General features: G+C 44.9%; 1 protein-coding gene across 2 annotated transcripts in view; it reads right to left on the reverse strand.

Moving 5' to 3' along the window:
- The window catches only part of ARHGAP25 (Rho GTPase activating protein 25), a 76,532-nt gene extending 61,257 nt beyond the window's left edge, over positions 1-15,275 (reverse strand). Inside the window, exon 1 of one of the 2 annotated variants that reach the window (XM_036334289.1) lies at positions 14,822-15,275. In XM_036334289.1, coding sequence (XP_036190182.1) covers positions 14,822-14,882 — 61 coding nt within the window. In that variant the 5' untranslated portion in view covers positions 14,883-15,275. The remainder of the gene's footprint in view (positions 1-14,821) is intronic. The other variant, XM_036334288.1, reaches the window with a different exon arrangement.
- Between the last annotated feature and the right edge of the window lie 223 nt (positions 15,276-15,498).

Raw genomic sequence — 15,498 nt, forward strand, 5'->3', positions numbered from 1 at the left:
AGATAGAGAGCTAGAAACATCGATGAGAGAGAAACATCGATCAGCTGCCTTCTGCACATCTCCTACTGGGGATGTGCCCACAACCCAGGTACATGCCCTTGACCGGAATCGAACCTGGGACCTTTCAGTCCGCAGGCCGACGCTCTATCCACTGAGCCAAACCGGTTTCGGCAAAGCTGATTTAATATAGATAGACTAGAGGCCTGGTGCACAAAATTCATGCACTTGGGAGGAGTGGGGGTCTCTGAGGGAGGGTCTCTCAACCTGGCCTGCATCCTCTCACAGTCTGGGAGCCCTCAGGGAATGTCTGACTGATGGTTTAGGCCCATGGGGAGCGGGCCTAAGCCAGCAGTTGGACATCCTTAGTGCTGTGCCACTGCTGTGCTAGCCAACTGTGAGCCTGGCTTCTGGCTGAGTGGCACTCCCCCTGTGGGAGCGCACTGACCACCAGAGGGCAGCTCCTGCATGGAGCACCTGTCCCCTTGTAATCAGTGAATGTCATAGTGACTGGTCATTCTGCAGTTTGGTCAATTTGCATATTAGCCTTTTATAATATTAGATAGATAGATAGATAGATAGATAGATAGATAGATAGATAGACAGACAGACAGACAGATGGTTTTTATCCCCTAGGGGACATTTGGCAATGTCTGGAGATATTTTTAGTTGTCACAAGTGAGAGGGCTGCTACTGACATTAACTGAGTGGAATCCAGGGATGCTACTAAACAGCCTACGATACACAGAGAAGCCCCAGACAACAAAGTATTCTCTGGCCCAAAATGGTAGTAATACTGAGGTTGAGAAACCCTGATATAAGTATAGACACATACATATCTATTGATAGGTAGATAGATAGATAATGCATGTGCATGTGTGTACAATTATTTAAGTATAGCATATTATTTCAAAAAAGCTAAGAAATGTTGAGAAAAATGGCATGGCTTCAGAGGAGTAAAAATCAAGGTAGATTTCGCTAGTGATGAGCTCTTACCAGAGCTCAAGGGCCATCCTGTTAGTGCCCTGCAGCTTGCAGGGCTCAGTTCCAAACACCCATTCTCTATGGACTTCAGACTGAGAGAAAACAAGATAGCTGCATCTTGAGTCAGCTGCCCACCCTGCTCCAGTCAACACTGTCCAAAGTGTCAAGGTTACAAAGGTCACGCCTGTGGCCACCCTTGGAGACTGGGAGCCCTCTGAGAGCAAGAGCTGGTGAAACAGCCCCAAGGAGCCCTGTTATATTCACCCCAAAAGTGACAATAGCGCCACCTCTCTTCTAGAAACCTACTGCTAAACAAAGGGCCATGGGCCTCAGGTCATCTGGAAGGAGAAATAGCAGGTCTCTCCTTGAAAAGGAATTACTAATCTGTCGTTTCCCCCCTTCTGATCTTGCAGAACAGTTTGCAATCTTTACACTGCTACAGAACAAACAAAACCATGACTATGTTCCACAATTTGCATGGCTGATTTCATGCACGTTAATAACTTTTTCTTCTTTTTGGCAGGTCCAAGTTTTACCCCCTTTGATCTGAGAGGATGTGGAACCAAGTGAGATCATAGAAAGTGCAGTAAATCACTGCCCAACACAATAAGCAGAGTCCCAAATGCAATCATCCACTGTACACACACGTCAAATTATTTTGAAGCTGATGAAATGGTGGCATGAACCAGCTCAGCTTGCCAGTGGCCGCTCCAGAAGTCTGGCTGCCCCAACCAAACCACCCCAGCTCTGGCTGATGTGCTGCCATCTGGTGGCCATGGGCAGCTTTATTTACACATCAAGGAACAGGATGCAGTCACGTGGCTGGCTAGAACCTGCATTTCAGAAACAAGAAGCAATTCTAGGAATTTCTCACTTAGGGGTCAGCATCCTATTGGCCCCAGCCAGGAAGACTGGATCAGAAAAAGACTGTAGACTAGGGAACCCATGGGGTGTTTTCCCACTCAACCATATGGAGGCTTCTCTCTTCCGCTCACCTCACACTCTCCACTTTTCCCTTCTCCTTTTACCAGATCCTTCCATCTGGGTGCCTCTGTCTTACTCGTTTTGTCTTTCCTTATTTCCCCCTTTCCATGCTGCTCCTCACCACTTATCTCAGCTACCCACTCATACCAACTGACCATATGACAACACTGATGTAGAAGCTTAGTATTTGTATTTATTGAGTAAAGCTGCCTTGCACCAGAGTTAGGAGCTCCCTGGATACTAAAGATGTTGAAGAAAAGAATTTGTTAAAGAGAAGAATTTAGAGGGACCCAGTGAAACATTTGTGTGGGCCCTGGGAACAGCTCTGGCCAACAGGGCATGTCACAGTCCCAAGTGGTCTAGAAGGCAAGCAGGATCCAGGCTACATGTGGGCACGTTCCCCTGGCCAGACACCTCACCCCGTGAGGAGGAATAGAGCAGAAGCTGGACCCTGTAAGATCTGGGTCTCTGGATGGGGGCCCTCACTGCCCAGGGCTAAGGGTAGTACTGGAGGTGAAGATATGGGTAGGTGAAAGCACTTGGTGGCAGTAAAATGAGGGGGTTCCCATTCAGTTGAACATATGTTTTCTTTATGAAATATGAAAGTGAGAGTGTTGGTGGGAGGAGGTGGTAAGGTCTTGAGGAGAGAGAGAAAAATAAGTATTGGGGAAAAGGAAAGTAAATTTACTAGGTAGGCATAGTATGCTTGTCTACCTAATATATTCTGTCACAAATTTAAGTGAGTCCAGGTGAATCGTTTATCTCATGTTCCCCAGCCATGCTCAGCTGCCCAGGTACAGGCACTGAGAAGGTGGACCATTGTTTAAACAGGTTTAGGGGTTTTTCCATCTGGTTAGACAGCAGGAGAGAGGGGCAGGAGATTTGAGGGTGTTTATTCAGTATTTCTACAATGCCGGAATTAGGAATCTACACTAAAGGGGATGTAATGGATGACTGGTAGTAAAAAAGTCACAGAACCATGGGAGCAGTAGCTCGTTGAGATCAGAGAATTGCTGAGTGGGTGAGCTGGGCTCATAGGGTGTGGCAGTCACAGCGTGGGAAGCCTGAAAACAAGATTTCAGAGATGGTACAATTATAGAGATGACATGGTTTACTTATGAGTATGAGTGGCCGAGCTGGTTGGAGGTCGTATTACTGGAGATGGGGCCATTAAAGGAGAAATACTACCAATAATAAAACAACAATTGATGGCCCGGCACTATGCTAAGTGACTTGTACACACATTACTTGATTCTTATAACAATGTTATAAAGTGGCAGGACTACTTGTTTTTCAGATGAGAAAACTGAGGCACAGAGAGATTAATTACTTTCCCAAATTCAAAGAGGTGATTAAAGGCTGAGCTGGAAATCAAATCCAGGTTTATCTGACTTCAAGGGGGGTGTTCTTAAGGACATCCCATCCCCCTACACTCAGGTTTGGCTTCTTAGCTAAGTGGAGTTGAGGGGGAGGGGTGTGTCTCCATTCAAGAAACACTTTTTATCTGGAACCCCACTTTTTATCTGTAAAGACACAAAGATGACTAAATCATCACTCACTTTCATTATAACCCTGGGCATTTCAGGCCACAGAAGGATGAGATATGGGATAACTTTGTGCTGGCCAGAGACTGGTTAAATCCAGGACTTTCTGGAAACAAACCAAGTTGATCAGTAGTCATACAACTACCGTACATTGTCTGTGGCCGCCCTCTATTGGCCATTAAGCAGAATAGCAATCTAAGATTGACAATGTGTTTTTTGGTAGACTTGAATTAAGTGAAATAAGCCAGTCAGAGAAAGATAAATACCACATGATCTCAGTCATTTGTGGAATATAGAGAACAACATAGACTGATGAATAGGGTCAGATCCAAAGACAGAGAAACAGCAATCAGACTATTAATCCCCAGAGGGAAAGTAGGGGAGGGTGGGGTTAAGGGGAAGAGATCAACCAAAGGACTTGTATGCATGCAAATAAGCCAAACCAATGGACATGGACAACAGGGGATGAGAGCATGAGTGGGGTGGGGGGCAGGATGGGAGTTAATGGGGGGGATGATGACACATTTGTAATTCCTTAACTAATAAAGAATTTAAAGATTTAAAAAAACAAATTAAAACTTGCCTCTTGTATATATTTAGAGGCTATAGCTCCCGGGAGGCAAAAAATAAATAAATAAATAAAAACTTTAGTTACAGAACAAACCCTGTGTCAGCTTCTTAAGTGTCATAATTGCAATGGTGTCACTTAGGAATTGATTATCTTCAGTGGGAGAGCTCCACTTCCCTCTGAGCATCTCTTCAATGAGACTGTGAGCTGCTTGAGGTTAAGAGCTTGATCTTTTTAATCTTCTTACATTAGTACAGTGCCCAGTGTACAGTAGGTGTTTGATAAATGTGTCCATCAGAGTGGAAGGAAAACGAGCCACATGGCATAATTCCACAGAAGAAGGAGAGATTAATTCTACCTGGGCAATCCAGGAAGTCTTCCAGGAGGAGCTGAGTGGTGGTGGCCATGGTGATGGGGAGGGAGTGGTAGAGTTGAAAAAAGAAATCCAGAAAGCAGAATGGCAAACCTAGGAGTCAGATATAGATTCCACAGGGCAGGGGGTTTTGTGTGATTCTGAAAAGAAATTCCCTGCCATGTGACTGACAGGTGTGGCTCCCAATCCTTCCAGTATGAACAAGAATGAAAAATGTCATAAGCACAGATTCAGTCTGTCATTAACATGGCAGATTCAGGTAGGCTAAAGAACGAATTTGAAAGGACTTCTGGCTCAGCCAGTGTGGCTCAATGATTGAGCGTTGACCTATGAACCGTAAGATCACAGTTCAATTCCTGGTCAGAGCACAAGCCCAGGTTGTGGCCTCGATCCTCAGTGTGGGTATGCAGGAGGCAGCCAATCAATGCAATCAATGATTCTATCTCATCATTGGTGTTTCTATTTCCCTCTCCCTTCCTCTCTGAAATCAATTATTTATATATATTTATATATATCTATATATCTATATATCTATCTATATCTATATCTATATCTATATCTATATCTATATCTATATCTATATCTATATCTATATCTATATCTATATCTATATATCTGAAAAGAAAGAACTTCTGACTTGGGGTTGGAAAACACACACCACAATATAAGGTTTTAAAGTTTCCCCATAATTGCACTCTTTTTTTTTTCACCTTAAACTGTGTGACCTCACTGGAAATTTAATTCAGTAGATATACACCTATCACAATGATGGCATTATTTTCTCAAGATACTGGTTTTTATACTGAGTGTCTCATATCGTGGAAACCTCTGACTCTGAGACAAACTGGAATGGCTGGTCACCCTGAGACGGAGACTGAGAATGGCTCAGAACGGGATCAGCGCCACATGAAGGGAAGGCAGGGTGGTCTCAGAACGGAGCACAAGGACCCTGGCTGAGCCCTGAGGTGACAGCTGTGCTCTGTACCTATTATTATCATAATTGTGGGGTGGTGCGATTTCTCACCCACCGGCTGTGGATTTCTGGGTTCTAAATGACCAAGTGAAGAGACTAAGTTCCAGGCGGAGGTCCTCAAACTTTTTAAACAGGGGGCCAGTTCACTGTCCCTCAGACATTCCACACATGCGCACTGCGGGCCCGGGACAGTCCGCTGCTAAGCAGGACAGGCAGCGGCGGCAAAAAACACCCGGCGGGCCGGATAAATGTTTTCGGCGGGCCGCATGTGGCCCGCGGGCCATAGTTTGAGGACCCCTGTCCAGAGGATAGTGAGAGAGGAAGAATACACTCACAAGAACCCTTGAGTAGCAACAGCAGAAACTGGGGCCAAGGAAACGAAAGTCTCATTTTGAAAGTCCTGCTGTTTTCTCACAATTATATCTAAAAATAAGGGCCTGGAAATGAAGAGTAGGCCACGTGCAGGACTCTTACAGTAAATCAGAAAAACAAGTCAGCGGCTGCTGCTGTAACCCACATGTAAGTGATCACAGACATTAAACCGTGGCGCCAGGGAGACCCAGACAAACAACATTCAGCTTCACTGCAGCGGTCAGAGGTCCACGGGACAGCAGGGAAAAAGCAGCTCTGGAGGAAGCCGCTGCTCAGGAATGGAGGGTCTTCCAGGCGGCGCACAGCCCACAGTCACTTTTCCTACCCAAAGGAAGGGAAGCTGGAGGAACTGCTCCCGCCGCAATAGCTCAGAGACCGTGGCGTCTCTACGGCCAGCATTCCTCAGGGAACTTACAGGAGCCCCTCATTACTCTATTGGAGAGTCACAGCTCAGGCGCTTTACTAACTTGGGAATGAAATGGCCAAAAAAAAAAAAAATAGAGACAGAGAGAGAAGAAAGAAAAACAAGGAGAAAACTGATATAGCTCCATAAATATGATTGATACAGTCGTATGCATTAAGGCCGGCACATTCAAACAGTAGAGGTAAAAGCAGTAGAAGCAAGACATGGCCCATCAACCACAGACCAGCAGGGCGGCTGTGGGCCAGGAAAGTGGATCAGCAGATGTTGTAAACACTATATCTCTAAAGAAAAGAAAGAACTAAACTGGAGTAAGACAAGCCAAGCTCTAGCACTGTTGGCTGTGGCTTTCACCAATGACTTAGGTAGGAGGAGCTAATATCATGCCTGCATCGTAGCAAGGCCCATAGTGGTGCTATGATGACAACTGATGTTAATGAAACACATACCAATGGTGTTTTTATAGGAAGTGTTTGACAGAGATCATCTCCTTTAATCCTCACAATATCCATATTTCAGATGTGCCCATTTTCCAGATGAAGAAGCTAAAGATGAAGGTCACCTAGCTAGTGATTAGTGATAGTGGGATTCAAATTTAGGCAGTTTGACTCCAAAGCTAGCTTTCTAATACCATATTATGTGTAACTGTCTCATTTTATTGTAGCTAGTTCAGACTTTGTCAGAAAACTCTTTTTGTTAAATTTATAACATTATTTTAAAATATTGAGGAAATATTCTGCATCTGTCTCAAAATCTTTCTACTGTAGCACTTCTTCTTTCACTTTGAAACTCCCAAACCAACAAGGAAGCATATAAATGGTTCACAAGCCATAGGCCAGAGACCCAGCAGTAGAGTATCGCCAGCCCCCTCTGGAACTAAGATCTACGTGTGCACATTTGGGGAGGGGGGATGGGCAGCTGAGGGAGGAAACAAGGGAGTGAAGCAGTTGTCACCTGAGTTAGTCACAGTTCTGGTGCCAGACACCTCACAGCTTATGGGGAATATGTGGAGGCACCAAAGTTGAAAAACACTTTTTCTTTGGAAAGATAGAGGTGTGAGTGAGGGGGTGCTGTCAGAATGAACAGTCCACTATTGAAGATGCTCCTTGAAATGGGCCTATCATATAGAGGTGAGCAAAGAGATGCTTTATGAATAAATGAATGAATGAATGGAATGCTCAGTCTCAATGGACTAAAGATACCATTGTTTTATGCAACTCCAGGGAAAGAATATGAGTGCTCAGAGCACCGTGTTTTGATTTATGAACTGAAAATTGTAATGTCTAGTTGCTACTAATAAGTATGACATCTACCCACAGGATATCTGAGGAGTTGTCGCTACCGATATGCCTATACTTCCATGCTCTTCTTAAAGTAAAAGATGTAATGGGGCTTTCATATTTAAATAGAAATTTTATTTACAATCAAGACATAAATATATTTCAAAGACAAAGGAAAATATATTGTGATTGAGCGTCAATTTAGCTCTGAGCTTCCATTTAACTCTGAGTTTCCTGGGAGCCAAGACAAAATAAGAAACACAATAAATTGCACAACTGTCTTACCATAAAGGAGGAAGCATGGCAGTCCCTCAAAGGACACAGTACTTCTGAGCACTCAATTCTCAACAAATTTTCTCACATCAAGTCACACATAGGAGAGTGGCTGGCATTGTCCATTCCTTGCTCCCATGTTCACAGATCACTCAGAAACAAATTCCGTGAAATCACTAATTGCAGTAATGGTTAAAAAATGAGGGTGAAACATTAAAGCATAACTCAGTGCACCCATACTGTGAGGGTATCAAGATACTGTAGTTTGATCTGAGGTTGGAAATGAGATTATCTTTTCAAAAGGAAACACATGTTTGCTGAACGCCTAATGTATGTTATGGGCATGAAATATTTTCTTCCTCTCAACATACGTGTTATGAATTCTATTCAATAATTATGCTAAGCAACTTGCCCTTGGGATTCACTGAAAAATCGCAGAAGGGTCCCAAGCTCAGGCTCTCTTTTCTGTAGCCCACAGCCTCCTCCCCTCCCACACTCCCATCAGGAAGAGCCAATGGGCAGTTCAGTGCCTTAGACAATCTTGTCAGTGCAGCTTTTTCCAGGCTATTCGAGTTTATTCTCTCCAGAAAAGGCCGAGAGCACTGGTGTTAGATATTACTGATTAAGGACAGACTTCTTTGTTGAAAACCAAGCCATCTGTTGGTGGGGTCGACTCATATCATGCAAGTTCAGGGGCGTTCATTGAGCTCACCTCAAAGGAAGCCCACAGTATCTAAAGTTATGAGCCTCTCTGTTTAAACAGCTTGAGGAAGGAGTATGATACTCTCCTTCCAGTGATTTGCAGATTTAGGGACTCCCAGAGGACAAGATGTCCACACTTGTGGCTAAATCACAGGGAGGAATTGGGTGGTCGTAGGGGAGCCTCGAGTAGAGAGGGCTCCAGGCAGATGAGAAAGAACAGAGAACTGAAAGAGATAAGTGTCTGAGGTCTGGCATGTGAGAGTGTGTGTGCCTGCGGGGGCTGGTGTGGGAAGAGACAGGTGGGAGGGTGAGCAAGGCCAGGGCTTAGGACTTCCGGTTTAATCCCTCCACAAGGAGGAGCTATACAAAGTTACAAAGTTTTTTCTTCTCTGGAGAAACAGAGACTGTGTACAGGAAAACCAGTGTGAGAAAAATGGCAAATCCTAGATTCACTGAAGAACATGCAAATCTAAATCTTAAAGAAAAGAAATGGCCGTGATGGGAAGAATGGTGGCAGGACCAGCTCCTGTTCATAGGCTCCGTCCTGCGGCTCCCACGGCTGCTCTCAGCCCAGTGCTTGTTTAGATGTCTTATAAGTTGTCTCCTCATCTGTGCCCCTACTAGCCAATGAGCCCTGCAGAAACAGAGAGCAGGAATGCTTTTTTGTTTGTAAGATGATTTTTTGTTTTCTAAATAGTGTCCAAAGAGGGGAAAAAAAGTTTACAAGGAGAAAAATGGTGATGAGTAAAGCATAAGACAAGAAATGTATTTTCTCTCTTTGTAACTTCCATATCTCAGTTCCCCTCTGGGGAGTCTACAAAATTTACGGACCATCCCCTGGATGGAATCACTCTGATTGACCTGGGCTCCCATGGTATTTTCCTGGCTCTCCACACTGCCCTGCTGTCTCACTTGCTGTAGCCACAGCTGGGTTTCACTTCAGCTCTTCACACACTCCCTTCTCTTGTATCCAATTAGCCAAGCACAGTGCTGCCCCGTGAGAGGTTACACTTCTTTTCTTTCAAGTGTGTGAAGGAACCACCATCACCAACTTGCTCTTCTCGGTTAGTGCTTGGATCTTTCAACCCCCATAGAAGGCACTGGCTACTCGAAGGGCCATGCTCCAGCTCTAAAGGGGACGGGTGGTGTCTCCATAGTTCTCCCAATAGACACTCTGTGCACATGCTTTATAAACTAGACCAGAGACGGCAGACTACCATGTCTGGGAGGCACTTACAGCTGTGTATCCCAGGCCAGGACCATGCCACATCCTCACTCTAGACCAGGGTGGGCAAACTTTTTGACTCGAGGGCCACAATGGGTTCTTAAACTGGACCGGAGGGCCGGAACAAAAGCATGGATGGAGTGTTTGTGTGAACTAATATAAATTCAAAGTAAACATCATTACATAAAAGGGTGCGGTCTTTTTTTTTTAGTTTTATTCATTTCAAATGGGCCGGATCCGGCCCGCGGGCCATAGTTTGCCCATGGCTGCTCTAGACTCTTTATCAGAGATACATGCACTGACAGCCACTGAGCTCACCTCTGCCAACCCAAGTGTATCTGTACTTTGTCCATGAGGGATCAGCAAACAGGATTTTGACTTCCTGTCATCACTCAAGTTGGCCCTCTCTCTCCTGATGCTTAGAGTAACATCAGTCCCTGTCCCCCAGGTGGCCAGGAGGCTCTCAACCTGGGCAGTCAGAGGCATGTGCCTTTTGGAAAGAACTTAGTTTATGCCTAAAGGTAAGTCAGTGACAACATAGGGACAGGCATTTTTACTTGAACAGGAATAAAACAGGTATGGACCTTAAGAGGAGCTCCTCTGTGTCCGTGTTCACTATCTGAGGAAGGCATGGTCTTGTCCTGGGCGCTGCTTGCACGTGTGGAGACCTTTATCCATCAGGGACCGGGAGCTGCTCAGAGTGCAGAGGCTTCGGCCACAGCAAATGGACAACATTTGGTCCAGAACCCAGGCCAAACCAGGTTAGCACATTGTAAGTTTCACAATGCTGAAAGCCAAACCAACCAGCTCACTATAGGCTGGGTGGAATAGTTCCATGTTTATTGTATTACTAGAGGCCTGGTGCACGAATTAATGCACCAGTGGGGTCCCTTGGCCTGGCCTGTGGGATTGGGCCAAAACTGGCTCTCCAACATCCCCTGAGCGGTCCCAGATTGCGAGAGGGTGCAGACCAGGTCGAGGGACCCCACCAGTGCAGGATGGGGCTGGGGAGGGACACGGAAGGTTGTTCAGCAGGGGAGGGACTGGGCTCCAGGGCATGTCTGGCCCATCTCACTCAGTCCTGATTGGCCAGACCCCAGCAGCAAGCTAAACTACTGGTCGGAGCATTTGCCCCCTGGTAGTTAGTGCATGTCATAGCAAGCAGTTGAGTGGCCTTAGCATATCATTAGCATATTACATTTTGATTGGTTGAATGGCCAACTGGATGACTGGACACTTAGCATATTAGGCTTTTATTATATATGATTCCTATTCTGAAAAATATCAATTCATGTTGTTTGTTAATTTTTTGTCATTTTTTATTGATTCATAGTACTGCTTTATATATTTAATTCTACCTCTGTATATCTGTGTATCTATCGATGCATCTATCTAAAAGCACACTTTCAAATAAGACTTCTTTAAATAAGAATAATAACCTGCATTGAATAAAGCCATATGGTTTTATAAATTGCTCTAGTTATGAAGGTCTTAAGTACAAAAGTTTTCATTCCCTTTACTCTGATTTTCTAAGGGACAGAACTAGACCCAATAACAGACAAATTATAATTTATCAGATGGAAAAAAATTAAGTGGAGAAAAACCCACCACTGTTGTCATTATTCACTTTACCTTTTGGAGACTAGAATAATGATTTTTTTTGTTTCTGAATAATTTTTTTCAACATTAAATTTCAGAGGGAAGAGAAGTTTAAACAACCCCCCTCATAGTCACTTTCATTACATATCTCAGAGTCACATGCACTCTAGGGCCTGTTCTGCCCTACTTTGGCTGGGGGAACTGAGAAAAAAGAAGAAGAAGAAAAAAAATATGTGCCTGTGACTGGATACAATGTGGGTGGTCCTGACATTCACCCAGCAATCTTCCAACTAAACACTCCCAAACCACAGGGCAGCAGGGGCTTTCCCTGTGTGGTCAATACCCTCTCAATAGAGCGCCTACATGCCAAGCACTGGATGTCAGACCCCCCGGACAGTGCAAGAAAGGATGCTAAGTCCCGCAACCCACCCTGCAGGGCATACAATGGATTAGGAAGACATGTGAAAGAGTAAGAGTTTTGAGTAACAATGTGAGAAAGCAGTGGAAGGTTGTCACGATTTTCATTGTTGGACTAAAATGAATGATCGAGAAGCAAAAGAAGAAATGTGTGCCCTGGGAGCCGCCTCAAGTGAAGTTTGTTGGTTCTGCATTTCCCTTTCTTCCAGCCTCCACCAAGATCCATGGGTCACAGGCAGGGGAGCCAAGGTCAGTTCCTCCCACCCATGTCAGGTCCACGGTGGTCGTCTCCGGGAAGCTCTCCCATCCAGCAGGCCCTCCCCCGATCTCTGAGATGGGAGTCCAGTGGAGAGTCCCTCCCCCACTCTCAGACACTTTCACTTTCACGGCAGCCCTGGCTCAGCACCCACAAGATTTAGGGGAAACTGGAAGCACAGATCACCAAAAAAAAGAAAAGCCTGGGGCCCCTTTCTGGGCCACATAATGAATCCGTTTCTTGCTGTTTTCCTAAGCAAGTGCAGAACCTGGCATCTTCTACGGGCTACTGCCCTTGCCCCTGAAGCTCTATCTTGCTAAGAGCCTCTTGAAAATTTACCTGGACAGTGACTCACGAGGTAATATCTGGCTTCCAGCCCCAAGTGACCTTAAAGTCACACTGTTTTGGTGATCATCTCCTCCAGTGGTTCTCAGCTAGGGAAGGTGTCCCTCCCTAGACGTCTGGCCATGTCTGGAGACGCGTCTGGTTGTCACAACCGGTGGTGGTAGGGGGTAAGAGGTGCTATTATCATCCACTGGGTGGAAGCCAACGATGCTGCTATTGTGTTATAATGCACAGATCAGCCCCCATCACTAAGAACTACCCAGACCAAAATACCCGTAGTGTCCAGGTTGAGAAACCCTGATCTACCCTGCACTAGGCCATGCTGGAAAAACCACAGGCCATTGGCTTCCCTGACATGATTCCCAGCTCCACACATCTTCTTAATAGAGGCGAGTTTCTTTGACATACAGGGTGGGGCGAAAGTAGGTAGGTTTGTAGTTGTTCGTATGGAAAATAATACAATAAATAATAATCCAAGAATAAACTCTGTGCTTCACATACTCACAACTGTATACCTACTCTTGCCCCACCTGGACACAGGGCTCTGGAGAGGGGATTGGAGGTCCTATGATTCAGGGACTCTCTCCCCTTGGAGGCCTCAGCCTATAATCTGAATTCTCGTTGATGGGACACTCATGAAAGGTATTCCGACTGCAGTCCAGTCTCTAGGGATGACAAACTTATAAATGGCCTGGATAATGACAAGCGCTACTTTATATTTCATTATATAATTATGTTTTATTAACTAGTACTAAACGATATCTTCTGCTGGTAATCAGTCATTGATTCGGTCAACAAACATCCTCTAGGACCAGGCACGGTGCTCTATTCTAGATGAAAGGTAACTCTCAGAATCTTCTAACTTCAACCATAGCCCCTACAGCAAGACCTCATCCGGTGGGATGGAGAGGTGAGTGCTTGTTAAACTGCAGATGCTTGGGCCTCCCTCCGGAGATTCTGAGTTCACAAGTCAGGATGGTGCCCAGGAATCTTCATTTTGAGCAAACACTTTATGTGACTATGATACAGGCTACCCATGGGACCATGATTTAAGGAACATTGGTAGAAAACATAAAATCTACCCAACCTAATCCCAGGCCTGAGAATATGCAGACCTGAGAGCTAATGTAATTTTCTATAACCCTGAAAAAAAAAATGTAACTCTTTAATCATCTAATCATTCCTTGTCTCACATTTCCCATTTTTAAACAGAAGGCGAGTAAGACCTGTCAAACACAGATGGTGAAAGGGTAGAATGACCTCATGTAACCAGAAGCAGGACACCCAAATGGAACAGAACCATAGAAGTTTTACTTCTAAAAACAAATGTTTATGACATGTAACAGAATGTAAGTCAACCAAATACATTGGTTAGGAGAAGAATCTCTTGCTGATGTAAGACATACATGCTAGCGACTCTCTGAACTGACATCGGCATGACATGACTCCTGGCTTGATTAGGATTAACCTTCCTGGTTACCAAGATAAATGGCTTCTCTCAATTTTCTTTCAAATCCTTTCTCGGACCTATAGATTAACATTCCATTATGTGACTTTGCAATGGATCACTTATTTTAGCAACACGTTAACCACGATTAGAAGCCCAAATCTAATGTTTGTTCCAAGCTGTTAGAAACACCTTAACACTTGTCTAATATCAAGGAAGTTCTCTCACCATATGGGTAGAAGAATAAAACACAAGGAATCATTTTTGGCCCAACTGCTCTACCTAAATTACTGTGATCAATTTAATAGTAGAAGAAACGCATATAGAGAAACACATAATAATAGTTATATAACAGATGGAAGTTAGGGTGTCATTAATTAATGAGAAGAGGAGTGGTTTAAGGGTCAGAGAATTCAGAAAACATGCCAGCGTCCCTTAAGATAATTAATCTAAAATGCATCGCTCTTTTTCAACTTCTCCATCTCAGAATTCCCTTCCATCCTGTCCCTTTAACTAAACTTATCTTTATTATCCCTTCACATGTCTCCATGTTGCTGTCTTGTCTACCTCGTTTCCTTTTGCTGCAAGGCTCAGCCGCACCTCAGCCCCGAGCCTGCCGCGAGGGCCTAGAGACCCGGTGGACTCATGGAACAGGCTACCTTGACTTTGATCGCAGAGCAAGCACTTCAAAGACCACAATCTGGGCTCGGACCAAAACCCACTCCAAATATGGATGTGTCCACACAGGAGGGGAATAATCCTTCCATGATAGAGAAAAACTTACAGTTTTGTGTGCGATCGGTAGCTTTAACCCATCCAAAGTGACCCAGATCCCACACACCAGGGAGCTCCATTCCACGGCCACCTCCTAACAAAAGAGAAGCCCCTCTCGGCATTTGGAAACTTTGAGCCAACCTATCAACTTGAATGCAAATCTCCCTCCAAACCCAGATTTGCCAAGGCCCATTTTTAGGTAAGCTATTCTCCCTGCAGACCAACATGCAAATGGTGGGGGCTCAAGTAGAAGAGCCACGAAGGCAGCAAAAAGACACGGACCGTACCTATTTTCCCAGCCTCTCCTTTCAGGTTGAAATCCCAGTTTCTTGGCAATTTCAGGGACATTTTGCTTCCGGTTCTGGTGAGCAGCTGCTGAAGCGGTGAGTCTGCCTTGGTTCAGCCGGCCTTTCCAAGCTTTCCCTGTGGCTGTGGCTGGCGCGTGTGTTTTCTCCTTTCAGATTGCTTCACGGGCGGTCTTGGGTTTGAGGTTGATTTGCCAGCGTGTGTCCTCCTCTCTCTCGGATGAAAGGTCCAATCATCTGTGACTTGGGGGATGGCACCCAAACCCCCACCAAACCCCACCCACAGCCCCCAGGGGCTGGTATCTCGTGAAGTGTGCACCCTGCTTCTCTTGCTTTCAGTTTTACCAGAAATATCCCAGTTGCCACTTCGCTCTGTGTCGTGGGAAGCAAGGCCCCTGGTTGAGAGAATCTCAGGCCTCTCTGAGGCGTGGTCCTCATAAACAACGCTGCTGCCTCTCGGCTTTTTTTTTTTTTTTTTTTTTTTTTTTTTTTTGTTAACTGTCTGCTTCCTTGCATTTGAGGAAGTGGTGGCTGCTCCGTGTAGATGATACATTCTGAACACTCTTTCTTAAGAAGAGGTTTTTTGGAAATGCTTGCATAAGTTCAATGAATGCTCTTATGCTAGAAGGCTAGAGCTTTGATTACAAGAAAAAGAACAT

The sequence above is a fragment of the Myotis myotis genome, unplaced genomic scaffold, assembly GCF_014108235.1.
Source record: "Myotis myotis isolate mMyoMyo1 unplaced genomic scaffold, mMyoMyo1.p scaffold_m19_p_14, whole genome shotgun sequence".
Classification (NCBI taxonomy): domain Eukaryota; kingdom Metazoa; phylum Chordata; class Mammalia; order Chiroptera; family Vespertilionidae; genus Myotis; species Myotis myotis.